Raw genomic sequence first — 20,010 nt, forward strand, 5'->3', positions numbered from 1 at the left:
AATTATTGATAGTGTTCTAGAATAATGTGAGATTACACGTATCGTCTCATTACAGTATGTGTCGTAATACATCCAATATCACTTCCCTATCTCTCTCCCTCTCTCTGTTTCTCTCTCTGACTCTCTCTCTCTCCCTCTCTCTTTCTCTCTCTTGCTCTCTCTTTCTCCCTCTCTCCCTCTCTCAATTCAACCCAATTCAAGGGGCCTTATTGGCATGGGAAACATATGTTAACATTGCCATAGCAAGTGAAGTAGATAATATACAAAAGTGAAATAAACAATAAAAATTAACAGTAAACATTACACTGACAGAAGTTCCAAAAGAATAAAGACATTTCAAATGTCATATTATGTATATATACAGTGTTATAGTGATGTACAAATGGTTAAAGTACAAAAGGGAAAATAAATAAGCATAAATATGGGTTGTATTTACAGTGGGGTTTGTTCTTCACTGGTTGACCTTTTCTTGTGGCTGCAGGTCACAAATATTGCTGCTGTGATGGCACACTGTGGTATTTCATCCAATAGATATGGGAGTTTATCAAAATCTGGTTTGTTTTCGAATTCTTTGTGGATCTGTGTAATCTGAGGGAAACATGTGTCTCTAATATGGTCATACATTGGGCAGGAGGTTAGGAAGTACAGCTCAGTTTCCACCTCATTTTGTGGGCAGTGTGCACATAGTCTGTCTTCTCTGGCGAGCCAGCCTTTCTCAGTAGCAAGGCCTTGCTCACTGAGTCTGTGCATAGTCAAAGCTTTCCTTACGTTTGGGTCAGTCACAGTGGTCATCTCCCTCTCTCTTTTTCTCTCTCTATATCTCTTGCTCTCTCTCTCCCTCTATCTTCCTCCCATTATCAGGGTTAATATTAATAGAAGAGGAAACATTGTCCTCTCCATCACTGTGTGTATGGTGACATATTTCCCCAGGCTGTGATAGAGATCATCAAATGTAGTTATCTCTATTCCCCCCAGATATCAATAGAGGCGAGGATTAACACTAAAAGGCTGTGTTGCTCACAGCGACGACATACACAGTCCTTTTAGTGTTCACCTTTTTTAAAGTCTTGGACTCAATTGGTGATGCTTTGACGTAACAAGTTCATCTATTGCTGATTTGTTGGAGTCTATGGAGTTTCCCCAATTTTTGGGGGTTAATGTTTCACATGTGAATTGTTCAAGTCTCCATGGTGGGTTAAAAGGTGTTGGTTGGGATACTGACTAGTGACCGTGTGTACAGAATCCAATTTAGGAACCTTGCCATTCCTCCTCCTTAGACCTCACGCCTCACCTTGACAACGTTCCTAGTATGGATTCTGTACTTTGTAACTCGGCCATGACCTTTTCTATGATTATATACTATGGGGATGGCTCTGAGAGGCTTGGCCTTGCTTGACAGGAAATGGGTGGTTAAGAGGGAATGAGGTCACTGTGGGAATCTGCGCTGGTGAAGGCTTGTAGTTAGGCGGACATGTTGGTAAGGACCAGTAACCGCAGTGTGTGAGGTTGTGGTGGTGATGTGGTTTAGTTGGAGGCGATCGGGGGCCGACATATTAGTAAGGGCTAGTGAACTTCTCTACACGAGCAGGAGAGTGCTGTTGAGGATTAGGGTTAGCTAATGTAGTGGGAGGAGGAGGGGCTGCCATGGTATTAAGAGATGATTGGGACACTTCCAAACTGCTGAAATGATGCAGCAAAAAAAAATCTGGTGAACGCAATGGGTTGTGCTAAAGCTAAGCTGTGCTGTGGAACAGAAAAGTTCTGATTAAATAGCAACACATCCTTTCTATGCATCCCTCAAGAAATGTGATACAATATGCAGTGTTTCTCCCACTTCGTATCCTCCCACTCCACCACACCCCTGCATACACACAGCGGACAACTATACATCAAAATGTGTTTTGGTTTGAAACTGTCTTTACACTGTAGCTGTAGTACTAATCAGACATATACTGCTCAAAAAAATAAATGGAACACTTAAACAACACAATGTAACTCCAAGTCAATCACACTTCTGTGAAATCAAACTGTCCACTTAGGACGCGACACTGATTGACAATACATTTCACATGCTGTTGTGCAAATGGAATAGACAACAGGTGGAAATTATAGGCAATTAGCAAGACACCCCCAATAAAGGAGTGGTTCTGCAGGTGGTAACCACAGACCACTTCTCAGTTCCTATGCTTCCTGGCTGATGTTTTGGTCACTTTTGAATGCTGGCGGTGCTTTCACTCTAGTGGTAGCATGAGATGGAGTCTACAACCCACACAAGTGGCTCAGGTAGTGCAGCTCATCCAGGATGGCACATCAATGCGAGCTGTGGCAAGAAGGTTTGCTGTGTCTGTCAGCGTAGTGTCCAGAGCATGGAGGCGCTACCAGGAGACAGGCCAGTACATCAGGAGACGTGGAGGAGGCCGTAGGAGGGCAACAACCCAGCAGCAGGACCGCTACCTCTGCCTTTGTGCAAGGAGGAGCACTGCCAGAGCCCTGCAAAATGACCTCCGGCAGGCCACAAATGTGCATGTGTCTGCTCAAACGGTCAGAAACAGACTCCATGAGGGTGGTATGAGGGCCCGACGTCCACAGGTGGGGGTTGTGCTTACAGCCCAACACCGTGCAGGACGTTTGGCATTTGCCAGAGAACACCAAGATTGGCAAATTCGCCACTGGCGCCCTGTGCTCTTCACAGATGAAAGCAGGTTCACACTGAGCACATGTGACAGACGTGACAGTCTGGAGACGCCGTGGAGAACGTTCTGCTGCCTGCAACATCCTCCAGCATGACCGGTTTGGCGGTGGGTCAGTCATGGTGTGGGGTGGCATTTCTTTGGGGGGCCGCACAGCCCTCCATGTGCTCGCCAGAGGTAGCCTGACTGCCATTAGGTACCGAGATGAGATCCTCAGACCCCTTGTGAGACCATATGCTGGTGCAGATGGCCCTGGGTTCCTCCTAATGCAAGACAATGCTAGACCTCATGTGGCTGGAGTGTGTCAGCAGTTCCTGCAAGAGGAAGGCATTGATGCTATGGACTGGCCCGCCCGTTCCCCAGACCTGAATCCAATTGAGCACATCTGGGACATCATGTCTCGCTCCTTCCACCAACGCCACGTTGCACCACAGACTGTCCAGGAGTTGGCGGATGCTTTAGTCCAGGTCTGGGAGGAGATCCCTCAGGAGACCATCCGCCACCTCATCAGGAGCATGCCCAGGCGTTGTAGGGAGGTCATACAGGCACGTGGAGGCCACACACACTACTGAGCCTCATTTTGACTTGTTTTAATGACATTACATCAAAGTTGGATCAGCCTGTAGTGTGGTTTTCCACTTTAATTTTGAGTGTGACTTCAAATCCAGACCTCCATGGGTTGATACATTGGATTTCCATTGATTATTTTTGTGTGATTTTGTTGTCAGCACATTCAACTATGTAAAGATAAAAGTATTTAATAAGATTATTTCATTCATTCAGATCTAGGATGTGTTATTTTAGTGTTCCCTTTATTTTTTTGAGCAGTGTATATAGACATTCTCTGTATGTTTAACTCTGGTTCTAATTCCACTGATTGGAATTGGCACTGTAGGAACAGGACTGTAGCAGGGGGTTCATGTAGACGTATAGGGGATGAACACATTTGTGAGGGTCCATGAACTACATGGCATAAGGGAGGATTTCAGTTAATTTGGCTGGCTTAAAGAGAAATTGAAGGCAATAAACAACTTCTCTGGTAGAAAATAGCCTATGTGGCGTCGATATTAGTTTGTTAACAAATAAAATTTGTTCTAGTGCCAAAATTTACTACGAAGTGTAAATAGGATAATTTTGCTCATAAAGTCGGTCACGTCCAAACTGAGGTTTGAGAGATAATTAGGAAAACAATAGTACGTTACGGAACGAAGGGTAGCGTATATGTTTTCTTTGTGTTGGGTTTATTTCAATCCTGCCCACAGCCGGCAGCACCCAAGTAATCATCAACTCAGGAACGCGCAGCTGCACGCGACCAATCGTTATGCCCATGGTCAATTTGGTTTGACATTCGTTATCCTTAAGGGGCTAGTTAGGGACCATCAGTAGATCACACTGTGTGTATGTTATTTAAAATATTTTAAAATGTCAATAGCTCCAAATTTCTATAAATTAAACATTTCTAACCAACTATAAATTATATAAATTCATATAGAAACATTGAAAGCGTTTAATGAGACAACTAAATGATGTGCAACATTAAAATATTGTCCCATTTACATTGTGAAATGCAATAAATGGAATGGACTCAAACATGTGGTTTCCATATGGATTTCATGTGTTTGATAGCGTTCCATTCATCCATTCCAGCCATTACAATGAGTCTGTCCTCCTATAGCTCCTCCCACCAGCCTCCACTGGTGTATGTGATGTCACATGAGAGTAAGGCGTGTCATTGTGCCACTAGGGTCACCCTTGTTGGGATCGGAGAGGCTTCTTTCCCTGCCACCCCGTCTTCCTGTCACGTGGTCTGTCCCATCACTCAGGGAGCTCCTATGTTTGAACAGGATTCCAGGGTTAAGTACTGCTGACAATGGTAGCAGTTTAGTAGCCAGGGCTTCCAATCAATCACACATCCAGCACCTAGAGAGTCTTCAGGAAGACAGAATGTTGTCAAAAAGTGCATTTTATGCACAAACACTTAATTGTGTCTCCATGCGTGTTCACTTTGTTGATTTAGATGTTTTCCATTTAAATCTGGATGGGACCACAGGGAAATGCTGTTGCACAATAGTACAGCCTCAGGCCTTCAACCCTGAAGCTTTAGTTCAGACCCAACCCTCAAACGTATACAATACACTGTACATTCCAGTTCATTAACAACTGTCTCGTGAAAGCATAGAGAAGAAAAGTGTCGTTCTCCACTGAAATGTAGCCAGTGGTTCACATGGATAACCTCTTCCAGTGAATTAGCCTGCGACCTCTGTGTGTTTGTCGAGACAGACACAGGATATCAGGCTTGGGGATGTAGGGATCCAGATAAACAGGAGTAATAAGCAGAGTGAGATGCTTAAGCCAGCCAGCCCCAGTTACCATGTCATGACCCTGTCAGCCACTTGAGGAAACATAGATTACATGAAAAAGCTTACAGTCGACCCAAACCACTGCTCAAGTGCATTTTTCGACTTTATATAACAGCTTCATATGAGACCCTGGAGCGTAGCTCTATTGTTTTAGCACAAAAGCGACAGTCTCTGTGAATCAACAGTTGAGTCATTATTTGCTCATGTTGTTGGTGCTAGTATCGGTTTTCTGGTCATGTGATATCGGTACACCTTGGATTTTCTCCAAGTTGCACATACAATATTTTCAAGACACAAGAGTTTATTATTATATTATTGTCGATTATAGTAAACAAAAACAAAATGGGTAACACTTTATTTTTGCTCAGTACTTTTAATTCCTTGGTGAAAATGTCATGAACATGCCATTAAGTTTTATAACATGTCATAACCTGATCGCAATCCGACCGAAATAGATGCTATACCATGGAAAGGAAGGGCTCCTGAGGGCCTCTATGGGCCCCTGTCTTTTCCTGGCCCTTCTCACACCACTCTCTCTCTCCTCCATGCAGGCTACATTGAGGAGGCGTGCATCATCCCCTGTCCGTCAGACTGTAAGCTCAGCGAGTGGTCCAACTGGTCCCGCTGCAGCAAGTCATGTGGTAGTGGGGTCAAAGTGCGTTCCAAGTGGCTCCGGGAGAAACCCTACAACGGAGGGCGACCCTGCCCCAAACTGGACCACATCAACCAGGTACAGCACGAAAAAACACTCACAAGACTGTCTAATGTAGAAATGAGTTCATGTTTACTTGTAAGAATTTTGTCTGACAGCTGAGGGACTTCCTAATATGGATGCCATTTTTTCCTAATATAAATACTGTTTTCTCAGGCACTGTTTGTGATAAATAAAACCGTTTTTGTGTTAGAAACACATTATTACAAACACATAGGAGAGAGAGAAACAAATTAAATATTCATGAAAATATTCAGTTTGCATTACCTTCCGTTACTTTCTCTCTAGATTGCCAAATTGCTTTTGCTGGGTAGAATAGAGAGCCAGAGGAATGGATGCTATAAATGGAACTATCCACACTAATGCCCCTGTGAGCTGGCTGATTCCTGAATTGAGAAGTGAAATATTTGACCTTCAATATGAATAGAAATAGATTCAGAGAAGTGGATTAAATTCAAGCCATGTTGATCTGTTTCTCAGTGTTTGAATTCTCTAAAGGGGACTCCACAGAGGAAGCCTTTATTTACAATGTCACATTAATCAAATGTTTGATCGTAGCAGTTCAATATTTGCATTTATACCAAAATATACCAAATATTTGCATTTATACCAATTATACCAAATCTATGCCACTTTCATTCCACAATGCACACTGGATACGGATGAACACAATAGGCCCAGGTAAGACCCTTTTCAGTATTATGAATTCATATTGAAAACAATGTCCCACATACAGAATATCTATTTTTGTGCGTAGTAATGTTCAGAACATTCATAGATGTAGCGAGGTAAGATCAAAAAGGACAGACCTAAGCACTAACAAAACACCTCTGGTAATGTCTTAATCATCTCAACACAGTAATATCATTGACGCTATTGTTGTCACCCAAACTTCAATGATAACGGAGGTAATAACCATAGACATATTAATGTCAAACCCCTTGCCTGGTGCCTTCCCCAGGTGTATGAGGTTGTGCCATGTATTAGTGACTGTAGTCAGTATGTGTGGGTGGCTGAACCCTGGAGTGTGTGGAAGGTCAGCAACTTGGACCTGAAGGAGAACTGTGGAGAGGGCGTCCAGACCCGCAAAGTCAGGTACCATACCATTTCACTACATCACACTACTGTATGCTAAATAAAACCACCCCAAGCAATGTTCTACTCCCTCATATGAAGACCGTTGTGTCACACACACTACAAATCCATGGTCCTCAACATATGCATGTAAATATGCTGTATATATTGCATTTGATTGACAGTTGATTTTAATGGAAAATGTTTTGAGTATGTAAGGTCATATGAACACATCTCTGGGCCAATCCCGTAGGTGTATGCTGAACACTATTGACGGTCCATCTGAGTCTGTGGAGGACTACCTGTGTGACCCGGAGGACATGCCCTTGGGGACGCGGGGAAGCCGGCTGCCCTGCCCCGAGGACTGTGTCCTCTCTGACTGGAGCAGCTGGAACCGCTGCAGCCTGGTAAGAATAACTGGTCTGAGAGCAGTCATCTTTATTCATGTATGTATGGTGTGTATGTGATGGCTGTGGTAAGAGGTATCCTGGATCTGTACAAAATTGTTGGCCTCTCTGGAGTTGCTGCAGCCTGCTAAGAACCACTAGTACACGTCTGTGGTAAGAACTGACCCTGGATCTGTAGGATCGTTTTGTTTTTATTCACCCACTGATTCTGTGATATGAAGTCCTGGGATTGAAACTGTGAAACCCATGTCTCACTTTTTGAAAGAGACTGGAACCTAACATAAGGAGATTGTCTTAGTATAAATGGATTGTGAATCTTTCACAGTATGATATTTCTTCCTCCACAGAAGCAGAAAAAGAATAAAAAAGAAATACTACACTACCGTTCAAAAGTTGGGGTCACTTAAAAGCATCCTTGTTTTTGAAAGAAAAGCACATTTTTTGTCCATTAAAATAACGTCAAATTGATCAGAAATACAGTGTAGACATTGTTAATGTTGTTAATGACTATTGTAGCTGGAATATTATGGAATATCTACATAGGTGTACAGAGGCCCATTATCAGCAACCATCACTCCTGTGTTCTAATGACACGTTGTGTTAGCTAATCCAAGTTTATCATTTTAAAAGGCTAATTGATCGTTAGAAAACTATTTTGCAATTATGTTAGCACAGCTGAAAACTGTTGTTCTGAACTTCTTCGGGATCGGTGTCCCTTCCACGGGACGGTTGAGCTAACATAGGCTAATGCGATTAGCATGAGGTTGTAAGTAACAAGAACATTTCCCAGGACATAGACATATCTGATATTGGCAGAAAGCTTAAATTCTTGTTAATCTAACTGCACTGTCCAATTTACAGTAGCTATTACAGTGAAATAATACCATACAATTGTTTGAGGAGAGTGCACAATTTTGAACATGAAAAGTTATTAATAAACAACATTACGCACATTTAGACAGTCTTGATACAAAATGTGGACCAGAAATGCAATGGTTCATTGGATCAGTCTAAAACTTTGCACAAACACTGATGCCATCTAGTGGCCAACATCTAAATTGCACCTGGGCTGGAATAATACATTATGGCCTTTCTCTTGCATTTCAAACATGATGGTACAAAAAAATACAAAAGAACGGTTGTTTTTTTCTTTGTATTATCTTTTACCAGATCTATTGTGTTATATTCTCCTACATTCCTTTCACATTTCCACAAACTTCAAAGTGTTTCCTTTGAAATGGTACCAAGAATATGCATATCCTTGCCAGGCCTGAGAAGGCCAGCATCCCGGAATTGCCTCTTCACTGTTGACGTTGAGACTGGTGTTTTGCGGGTACTATTTAATGAAGCTGCCAGTTGAGGACTTGTGAGGCTACCAGTAGTCCAGTAGTTAACCGCAGTAACAGGGGATGCTGCCTTTGTTCACTCCTCCCCCTCTGACACATTTCATTGGTTGTAAAAGAGCGATTGAACTGTTTTGACGTCACCTGCTGTTTTCCTGAAAGGGCACCAGCCATTGTTAATCACACCCCATTCTCTTTAAGTGCTTGACATGCTGACTTCCCACAATTCCAATCTCAACATGGAGTCGTGCTGGTACCAGCGGGACTTGTCCCATGTTTTATTCATGACGAATAAAACATTACAGCGATGGAGATATTCCAGAGGCAGTGTTTTTTCCACTCTCACACTGTGTAAATGGAATGGAAGGAATGTTAGGATGGAAAATCTATTCGAGAAGCATCCTCAACGTTTTTCCACCAAATTTCTAAGAATTCCCATATTCTAGGAATGCCAGTAGAGAGGATATGGAAAAGTTGGCAACCCTGGGAATTGGGAATGGCATGACATCAGAACATGGAATTTTAATCCACTTTTATTTAGGACAATTAAATATGGAGAAAGAACTGGGAAATAATCCAGAAGCCTGCAAATTCACACAGTTGAATCGACTTTTATGTTCAATAAATATGGACATCGCGGCGGCAAGGGCTCTCCATTGAAAAAGGGCTTAGTTCCAGCTCAGTGATCTGTCTACGTAGAATTCTTATCACTTGCTGCAATATGGATTTGTATATCATTTACGCTATAAGAAAAATGAACGACCCTCCCCCTTTTTGCTCAACCCCTCCTTGTTGACGTGAAATTGTGCCTACCTTTCAGCCATGCAGTTACAACAACAGCAGGAAACGGACAGCCTACCCCATCCGGTCACCTGGAGCTGGGAGACAATGTCCGGACACCACAGAGAAGGAGCCATGTAGTCTGAACCTGAACTGCTTTCACTATTTCTACAACATCACAGGTAAAAAAAAACGAAGGAATCGCAGAACATCTCACTTTGACATCTTCCATTTAGTTTGTCTATTATTAGCTACGTTCCCTCATCAGTGGTTATCTACTTACACTGGTACTTAAAGGCCCAATGCAGCCGTTTTTACCTCAATATCAAATCATTTCTGGGTAACAATTAAGTACCTTAATGTGACTGTTTTCAATCAAAATGGTCAAAAAGAAACAAAACTAGCTTCTTAGCATGAGCAATTTCTTGGTATATTAATTTATTAACCACCTGGTGACTCCATCCCACCAAAACAAGCAGAAATGTCAGGTGGTCTTTTTAAACAGCTCTTACACTAAAAGGGCATTATCATCATTTCCACAATTTCCTAGTATTATTCCAACCTCATATGGTGGAAATATATATAAAACACAGGAAAATCATGTTTTTGACTGCACTGGGCCTATAAGTGTTCTACTTTTACTCATACTGAAATAACTTTACCCAACCAATGCAGTTTTAATATTGCACACTCTTGGTGCAGCATACTCTATCTAGTGCTACTCCAAAACTACTTGCTCCAATTAAACTGCACAGTCTTTTTTGGTGGCTCCTCTGTGATTCCAGAGATTTGTAGTGTTATCTTCAATATCGTAGCTCTCTCTCCCTCTCCACTCTCTCTGTCTTTTGCTCACTTCACTGCTAATCTGTAGCGCTCCGCTCCCAGCGGCACCCAGGCCTTTCAGGGCCACACAGTAACTATGTAAATAAAATACCAGTAGAGATCATTACTGGAAATGCTCTATTTCATGTTGCCAGGAACCATCTTGCCTCTGCTTGTCTGAATCATTCTCTCTCTCCACAATCTCCCTCTTCGACTCCCCCGAGTGCCACAAAGCTTTGCAGCAGGAGTTGAGCTCTCAAAACAGCCGCTTAAAAACAGCCACTCATCTTTGTCAGAGTGTTGCAGGCGTTTGAATGATCCCCGGGCCCCTCAGCAGTAGACAGGCTTCCTGGCATTAACTAGAGCCACATGGTTATTTGACTGGGGGCTCTGGGACTCCAACTTCTCTGGATTCAAATGATATGCTTCACTTCAGAGGCTCGTTTATTTTGGGTCTGTATTAAACAGGTTGAACTGCAAAGTCAAGGTGGTGTCTGAAAAATTAGTGATGGGAAATGTGAAAGGGCACAACACACAACTTGATGTCTCTCTTGAACAGTGGTGTAAAGTACCTACGTTTTGGTGTAAAGTTTGAGTATCTGTACTTTACTTTTTATATTTTTGATTACTTTTACTTCACTACATTTGTAAAGAAAAGTATGTACTTTTTACTCCATATATTTTCCCTGACAACCAAAAGTACTCCTTACATTTTGAAAGCTTAGCAGGACAGGAAAATGGTCCAATTCACACACTTATCAAGAGAACGTCCCTGGTCATCTGTACTGCCTCTGATCTGGCGGTATAAGGGCACAAGGCGAGACCCAGATGCAGACACGGGAGGCAGATGGTTAGAGTCCAAGATGTTTATTAACAATCCAAAGGGGTAGGCAAGAGAATGGTCGTGGACAGGCAAAAGGTCAAAACCAGTTCAGAGGTACAGAATGGCAGGCAGGCTCGAGGTCAGGGCAGGCAGACTGGTCAGGCAGGTGGGAATGAAGTCCAGAAAAACAGGCAAAGGTCAAAACCGGGAGGACTAGTAAAAGAGAATAGAAACACAGGCGCACAGGCAAAGCCACACTGGTTGTCTTGAACATACAAGACAAACTGGCACAGAGAGACAGGAAACACAGGGATAAATACACCAGGGAAAATAAGTGACACCTGGAGGGGGTGAAGACAATCACAAGGACAGGTGAAACAGATCAGGGCGTGACAGGCGGACTCACTAAACACAAACACTTTATTTGTAAATGGCGTCTGAGTGTTGGAGTGTGCCCCTTACTATACATATATTAAAAAAACAAGAAAAGTGTGCCATTTGGTTTGCTTAATATAATATACTTTTACTTTTCATATTTCATCAATTACATTTACTTTTGATACTTAAGTATATTTAAAATCAAATACTTTTAGACTTTCACTCAAGTAGTATTTTACTGGGTGACTTTTTACTTTTACTTGAGTCATTTTCTATTAAGGTATCTTTATTTTTATGCAAGTGAGACAATTCCACCGCTTCTCTTGAAATAGGCGTGGCCATTTCTCTTGATCTTTTTACGTGCTCCTCTGTCACGTGTCCTAGTTCAGCTGTCAAAAGCATGGCAGAGCAAGTGTTACAAGCGGTTATGACTCTGTTCAGTTAATGAGTTCAAGTGTTAGAGGTGTTCTCTATGCATCTGTTGCCAAACTTATCAACTGCCATCAAACTCAACTGAGTAAATATCCTATCTTTAGAAAAGGGCTTGGGGTTGGCGCTGCCTTAAACAGGCTTTAACATCAAATGTACCCTTTGCCTAATGATTGAAGCTTTGCACGTGTATCTCAAGTCTGGTTTGGGGCAATGATTTATATAAACACTAGATCACGAATGCTGTTTACTGGCCAATGAAAGGCTTTGAAGGTACCGGTCGGACATATTAGTACTCCCCAGAAGAACGAGTCCTCCGTATGAATATAAAGGGAACTCTTTACAGTAATTCTATTAAATGTTTCAAGGACAAAATTACATGGATTTAAGTATTTAAATATTGTAGTTGGGACAGCAACACTTTACTATCAAAACATTATACTTTAAGGAAAATGTTTTTACATATTTATTTTATTATTATTTGTATGTTTAGCTCACATAATATAATTTCAAAGTATGCATTAAGGTGTCTGTAATAGAATCAATTTGGTAAAAACTAATGTAGAAATGAATTCAAATGAATTTCTATAGCTTATTTTTACAACGGTGGGCAGGGTAGTAAAATGGTGGTGTGGTGGCTTCAAATCAGCTCCACCTATTAGCCATCTAGTGTATATATAAATCATTGGTTCGGGCCCTACAGTACACTGAGTATAGAAAACATTTTAGAACACCTGTTCTTTCCATGACATAGACTGACCAGATGAATTCAGGTGAAAGCTATGACTCCTTCTTGATGCCACTTGTTAAATCCACTTCAATCAACGTAGATGAAGGGGAGGAGACAAGTTAAAGAAGGATAATCAAGCCTTGAGACAATTGAGACATGGATTGTGTATGTGTGCCATTCAGAGGGTGAATGGGCAAGACAAAAGAATGTGTCCTTTTGAACAGCGTATGGTAGCAGGTGCCAGGCACACCGGTTTGTGTCAACTGCAACGCTGCTTGGTTTTTCACGCTCAACAGTTTCCCGTGTGTATCAAGAATGGTCCACCACCCAAAGGACATCCAGCCAACTTGACACAATTGTGGGAAGCATTGGAGTCGACATGGGCCAGCATCCCCGTGGAACGCTTTCGACACCTTGTAGAGTCCATGCCCTGACGACTTGAGGCTGTTCTGAGGGCAAAAGGTGGTGCAACTCAATATTAGGAAGGTGTTCCTAATATTTAGTATACTCAGTGTATGTTTGTGAGTTTGTCTTGAATTTGAGTGTGATTTTCATACTGGTCTGCCTTTTCCCCTCAGACTGGAGCACATGTCAGCTAAGTGCCAATGCTGTGTGTGGGAATGGCATCAAGACGCGGATGCTGGATTGTGTACGCAGCGACGGCAAGTCTGTCGACCTCAAGTTCTGTAAGGAGGTGAGACCCTCTTAAACGCTCTATCCTCAACTCCTGATTACAATCCTTGCCCTCATTCAGGTCCACTATGATGAAAGTCAATACTAGTGATATTGAAATTGGATTGTTTCCAGAGTAACTGAACCAACTGTACTGTCAATATTTTGAAGTTGTGTGTCCTTGGAGTATTAGTAATTTAGCTCAGCAGAGCAGCAGTAACATAATATGGATCAGTATCAGCCCCAAGTGATTCTAGGCAAATAAAATTACAGGCATGTACAGCATCTCCATAAAACATTTAGAAGTGTTTACACATGAGGATTGCTGTTGCCCCATCAGATTCAACTCAGTTCATTCATAATCCATTCAGACGCTCTGAAATTGTCCCTTACAGGCTGTAGTGGAAAAACTAACCTCACTGCTATTGAACCCATGGCCCAGTTTCAGTCCGGCTCAATCAGGGATAATAGGGTTTAAACAAGCCGGGTGCCCATCTTGTGCCAGAACAGAACCAGCAGCTCCTGGGAATTATAGGCTGTTTACCTAGTCTGTTGCAAAACCCCTCTATGATAGGTGTTGTGACTGATACTGTTACTGAGTGATAATGATCCCGCTCTTTCATAGCTGAGCCTGGAGAGGAAGTGGCAGATGAACATTTCCTGTGTGGTGGAGTGTCCCGTCAACTGCCAGCTGTCTGATTGGTCGGCCTGGTCGGAATGCTCGCACACGTGTGGGCTGGATGGTAAGGCAAAGACCTGATCCTCCTCCTATATACTTATTCTGTCAACGGCTCCTAGCTGAACGTCTGAGATGATCAAGAAGAAGAAGTAGTGAAGGACACTTAATGGGTTAACTTCTCCTGAGGGTCATCAAACCAGACTCATCTTGGTTGGTTATATGAATATTGGTTCAATATGAGATACAGTGCATGAGTTAGAGAAGGAACGTTTGCATGTTCTGCAATTGAATGCTTTGTTTGCCACAAATATCCTATTCAAGCTGAAATCCCAGAATATCTCAGGCAGCTATGGTTTGGGGAAAAAAACAAAGATCACAAACAAGACAAACGGCATTAAAACACAGCCATACAGTGTCTTCAATCTCACTCTATTCCGTTCAACCAATGCCTTACATAATAGAATGCACATCTCCCTACGTTCGCTGTGCTATCAACCCATGTTAGATCAACAGCTCCTCTACGCTGTCAGATGACCAACGATCACGGGGATCTCCGTCTGCACCAAAAAAACAACATCGGCCCATTTGAGACACATCACATCACACTCTTAATGGGTTGGGAGAACACCCCCCCCCACCCCCCAAAAAAATGGCAAGACTGCTCATTGAACTGAGAGAGATTGCCTCATACGTCGCCCTGTAAAGTGACTGCTCTGTCCTTTGTTGTTTGTTTGTTGTGCGGCATCAGACAATTGATTCTGTCCTATTATGTCTGTCTGCTAGCGGCTCTGTGGGGAGCCCTTTGAAGTAACAGCCAGCCTGTAGCCTCTAGCACCTGCAGCTAAATCACAGGCAAGAGATAAGTGTTTTAATAGTGGCTAAAGATGCAATGGGGATCCTCACCTGATCTATAGAGGATGTTCTGCTGGCTAGAACAGGGTGTGAGGTAGAATTATGTCTGAGAGAGAATGCTGTATTTTACTGTCTGATAACGGTAGCAGGTGCTCTTTGTTGTTTGGTTGAGGGAGAGGATTGCTGGCTCTGTGTTGGAAAAGGAACTGTTATGTGTGACCAATTGCAAAACAGAGACGGAGAAAGGGTAAGGGGTTTGAAAGAGCATGTGGCGTGGACGCAGTGGAGATGGATTTCTACGAGAGCGGTGGAAAGAGAGGAATGAATGCGAGGGAGAGGTGGAAATTGAGTCTGCAGTACTTGAAGTACCAGTGTTTTACAGCAAATCACAATCCGGTGTGTGTGTGTGTGTGTGTGTGTGTGTGTGTGTGTGTGTGTGTGTGTGTGTGTGTGTGTGTGTGTGTGTGTGTGTGTGTGTGTGTGTGTTAGCCCACTTAATGCCTATACTTCATCTGCGATGATGCACTCTTAGTATATCTACTGTATACATCACATTGCAAAGCCCTTTAGAATCAAGAAAGCTTACAAATACTCAAACTGCAGCGCAGCAGATCCATTACACATAAGAGACTTCACCACCTCATATGGTGCTGTACTGGTGTTATATAAAAGGAAGGCAGTAGTTGTCAGAACAGAAAGGAAAAGTCATTTTGCTCAAGTGGAAGAGTGGAAGTAGAGAGGTAATCAATATGGCTGGAGCACAGAACAGTGTAGCGGGCTTTTTCAAGAGCTGCCTTTGTCAAGTAGTTAGGGACGACTAATACAGCAACCTATAAATAATATAGTAACACACACGCAAAGACGCACAGGAGTCCACACGAATACACATGTACATAAATACACACAATAACTGTTTGTAGGCCCATACTGTAATTACATTTCTTTGCCAATTGAATGCACTGAATGGTGAATGACCTGACATTAAAACAAAGGATGAACTTTAGAAGACTGCTCCATTCAAAAGAAAGGAAACGAATACAGGAGGGAGCAACGCATCGTCTTGCGTTTGTCTAGACGGAGATCACTGCTGCGTTTGGTTTGTAGCCCGAGCTCATCCATCTCCCTATTCAGACATCAGTCACATGTTGATGTAAATCACAGTCAAAGCTTCCTTTCTGAATGAAATAGTCCCTACGTCTGCAGACTTTCTACACGTCTTTAGGTAGATGCGATACTGTAACTACTACAGATGTAGAATCTTCATTTGAGTCAGTTTACCTTCAGCGGGAAAATAATCCTCACCAACCGGAAATGTGAATTATTATCTGGATTATAATTCATGGCCATTTTTGAAGGTGTTGATAGATTTTTTCATAAGGGGAAAAATGAAGTCTGAAATTTCAAAGTGAAAATTACAAAGTTCAGGAGCCTTTTAAACCTCGAATACACTACACTGCGTTGCAGGAAAGTTGTCCTGCAACAGGGTGATCAAATTAAGATCCTACTTCTGTACAAGACTAATTGTCCAGTGAGTGTCTCACATTAATGATGTCACTGCATTTTTGTGTTCCAGGGAGGATGTGGCGTAACAGGGTGGTGGTGCAGGGGTCCCAGGGAGACGGGCGCCCCTGTCCCTCTCAGCTGGAGCAGTGGAAACCTTGTCCTGTCAGACCCTGTTACAGGTGGCAGTACAGCCCCTGGTCTGAGTGCAGAGTGGAGGTAGGCTACACCACACACTGTCTTATTCTCTCTTTGACTCTTTTACTCAGTTAACCTACACAGAGGATATGATCTGACTTTTCCATGTGTGTATGTGTGTATGTGTGTCTGTGCGTGTGTGCGTGTGTGCGTGTGTTTGTGTGTGTGTGTGTGTGTGTGTGTGTGTGTGTGTGTGTGTGTGTGTGTGTGTGTGTGTGTGTGTGTGTGTGTGTGTGTGTGTGTGTGTGTGTGTGTGTGTGTGTGTGTGTGTGTGTGTGTGTGTGTGTGTGTGTGTGTGTGTATGCTTCTGTGTGTGTGCCTGTCTCCCCCAGGAGGTGGTATGTGGAGCGGGACTTCGCTACCGGAACCTGTCGTGCTTCGTGTCGGACGGCTCCGGAGAGGGAGAGGGCAGCATGGTGGAGGAAGAGCTGTGCGGAGGTCTGGAGCTGGCTGTCAACAGAGACAAACTGATCATACTGAAGGAGACCTGTGTTCTGCCCTGTCCAGGTAAACAACCAGCTAACTGTATACAGCGCTCCTGTCTTATGTAGATGTGTTGTTTTTTTATATTGTGCATCATGGTACAGTGTGGGTGGCAGCATAGCTCTAGATTAAACCTATTCCTGTACAAGAAAAGCATAGAGAAAAAAACAGCACAACATGTTGTGAATTCATATCATCTCCTTTATATGCAGATATACCCATACATTACTTCAACAACAATCTGCTTTGAGCTGTAATAGACGTTCTTCATCCCAAAGAGTTTAATAAGCCTGACTTGGTTAGCTTTAGTTGTGTTTCTTGCTCTGTTTCTCTAGGTATATCACTCCAAATGGAACAAAGAAGCTAACAGCTGTGTGGTTCTCTCTCTCCTCTCTCTCTCTCTCTCTCTCTCTCTCTCTCTCTGTAGGTGAATGCTACCTGATGGAGTGGTCTGACTGGAGCCCGTGTCTGAGTGTGTGTGCCAAAGGGGCCGGCGTGGACTTTGGCTCTGTCCAGGTGCGCTCGCGAGCCGTCATGGCCCAGGAGCCCGAGAACGTCCAGCTGTGTCCTGACCAGGATTGGGAGTCTCGACCTTGCACTGGTGAGATTGGGAAAACAGGGTTGTATTCATTAGGGCACACGAGCGAAGTGTTTTGCAACGGAAGACAAAAATGTATGTTTTTCTTTTTTATTGGACAATTAAGGTAGTCCCTTCCCGCTTCAGTCCGTTTTCTTCCATTTGGTGCCTAATGAATACAACCCAGGTTTTATGTTTTCACCTAAGTCAAATAACATTCCCCATGAGGAATTTAAAATATGGCAAAACAAATTCCTCATGTTTTTGTACAGTACTAGCATGGTCCCTCAGGCATTTTATTCATGGGTTGGACTAGACTAGAGCATACAGTGTTATGTGAATCCCCAACCCCCCACTACGTCCCCCTGGGCTCTGGCTGGGGAGTCCCTATTTTTCTCACACGGAAGCCGTCGCTGGGATGACCTGGTTTATAAGCATCACTATGGGCCCATGAGGGGATGGGGTGGCCCAGCGCTCTTTAACAAGGAGGGGAAGGGGAGACAGGGGGAAATGGAGCGATACATGGGATAGAGAGGAAAAACAGGAGAGAGAGGAGTGAAAGAGAGAGGGGAGAGGTAGAGGTAGAGGAAGCAATATAGGGAAGAGGGAGAGGGAGAAAGAGATAGAAACAGCCCAGATCATTATGCCCTGACGGATGATAAAAAAAATATATTGTAGTGATTGTAGCGATAATACTGTAGCCAGCGAGCACTGAGAGAAAAATCTAAATTCTTAGTTAGATTCCTCATTTACGATAGAGTTGAACTGGTTGTGCAGGTGATTAGTTACAGAGGGCTCCCTAAAGACTATGGGTCACTTGGAGCACTGATGGAGATATTGATAAAACATTAACAGCGTTCATGCTAAGCCATCTAGCAAAAGCCTGAGCCGTTCATCCAGAATGTAAAAATCGAACCACACCACTCTGTTCAATTAAGTTCCGTTTAATTCAGTAGAACTGATCTGAATTAAATGTGGCTCTGTTCTGTACCTGGCTTAATGGCTCATCGATATCATTATGTCTTGTGCTCTTACAGATGGGGAGTGTTTTGAGTACAAGTGGATGAGCAGCACGTGGTCAGGCTCCTCTCGCGTCACCTGGTGTCAGCGCTCTGATGGACTCAACGTCACAGGTAGGCACTACTAAACCTTCAATGGTGCGTGCCTTAATGCACTTATTTCCATATGCCTTATTAGAGATGACATCAAAGCCTAAAGATCTGACCAATCACATGCCATCTGATCATTCTTTGGTGACCTTTGACCTACAGGAGGATGCCCCCCTATCAATCCTCCAGGGGACGACAACAACTCCTGTGACCCGCCGTGTCAAATGCCAATGTCCTTCTGCACTGAGGTGAGCTGTTCACGGGTAGTCAATGTATGCTGAGTGAGAGTGGTTCAGATTAGGTTTGTGTTCTGAACGTGTTGCACTTCAGTCCGTTCTAGCATGGCCAGATAGTGACAAGCTGACAACCGTGGTTGTGTCTGAAAGCATTAATACCTGTCAAATCCTTGCTTCCTCCATCCTTGTCTCCTCAATTCCTTTCAAAGTGCACGAAAGGAGAGGATCCAAGGTCCCTCCCTCTGACCTCCTCCTCCAATTAGCTTTGAAAGGAATTGAGGAAACAAGGACAGAGGAAGCAAGGATTTGACAGATACTAGCATATTCAAACACAGCAGTGAACTGTATTTGTGTAACACTGCCCTCTTCAGGCTGGTGTGTGTATGTGCGAGGAGGGCTACACCGAGGTGATGTCCTCCAGTGGCCAGCTGGACCACTGCACCCCCATACCCATTCTGGAAATCCCCACAGCCGGGGACAAGAAGACTGACGTGAAGACCAGCCGTGCCATCAACCCCACCCTGCCTGCCACCATACAGCCAGGACGCACCGGCCGCACCTGGTACCTGCAGCCCTTTGGACCAGGTGAACCAGCTACGTGACTATCCTAGAAGTAGTGAACACACGTTCAGAAACTTGCAGGTGCAGGGTACAAAAAATAAACCCACGAAAATTAGATAGATGCTGCAGGGGCATTATTTATTCCAGGTGCAGCTACGTCGACCACAGTAAAAAGCTTTTACGGCTTTTGGTTTATGAGAGTTACATTTCTGCACACACTTCTGACAATAGTAAATATAGCAAGAATGTAAAGTGATGGGAGGACCAGTTTGGATCAGAGGAATGTTTCTCTGCTGCTCTTTCATCATTGCTAAATAAGTGCATGAAATGAAAAGGAAGCACTTGGCTGATGATTGGTTAGATGCTGCAGCAGGATTGTAACCAATACAGGAGATACTATGTATTATGCTAATTTCTTGTATGCTCTTAGCTAATATTAACTGCTTTAACATTTCTAAAGACCAACATGCTTGGTTAACCCCATAGTGCTTTCTGGTTAGAGTGTTGCATGTCACTGAGGCAGTAAGTGGAACTTGGGCTTCTACCATTTTCGACAGATTGAGACTGTCTAGACATGTCCTTCAAAGCACAGTTC

General features: G+C 43.3%; 1 protein-coding gene across 1 annotated transcript in view; it reads left to right on the forward strand.

Annotated features, from left to right (window-relative positions):
• Nucleotides 1–20,010, forward strand: part of LOC106605193 (thrombospondin type-1 domain-containing protein 7A) — a 99,298-nt gene that overhangs the window by 75,265 nt on the left and 4,023 nt on the right. Inside the window, exons 15-27 of the mRNA XM_082975307.1 lie at nt 5,602–5,780; nt 6,438–6,443; nt 6,724–6,857; nt 7,090–7,243; nt 9,407–9,548; nt 13,127–13,242; nt 13,846–13,963; nt 16,325–16,470; nt 16,782–16,956; nt 17,360–17,533; nt 18,547–18,642; nt 18,781–18,866; nt 19,226–19,439. Coding sequence (XP_082831433.1) covers nt 5,602–5,780; nt 6,438–6,443; nt 6,724–6,857; nt 7,090–7,243; nt 9,407–9,548; nt 13,127–13,242; nt 13,846–13,963; nt 16,325–16,470; nt 16,782–16,956; nt 17,360–17,533; nt 18,547–18,642; nt 18,781–18,866; nt 19,226–19,439 — 1,740 coding nt within the window. The remainder of the gene's footprint in view (nt 1–5,601; nt 5,781–6,437; nt 6,444–6,723; nt 6,858–7,089; nt 7,244–9,406; nt 9,549–13,126; nt 13,243–13,845; nt 13,964–16,324; nt 16,471–16,781; nt 16,957–17,359; nt 17,534–18,546; nt 18,643–18,780; nt 18,867–19,225; nt 19,440–20,010) is intronic.

The sequence above is a fragment of the Salmo salar genome, chromosome 05 (assembly GCF_965601325.2).
Source record: "Salmo salar chromosome 05, fSalSal1, whole genome shotgun sequence".
NCBI classification, from domain to species: domain Eukaryota; kingdom Metazoa; phylum Chordata; class Actinopteri; order Salmoniformes; family Salmonidae; genus Salmo; species Salmo salar.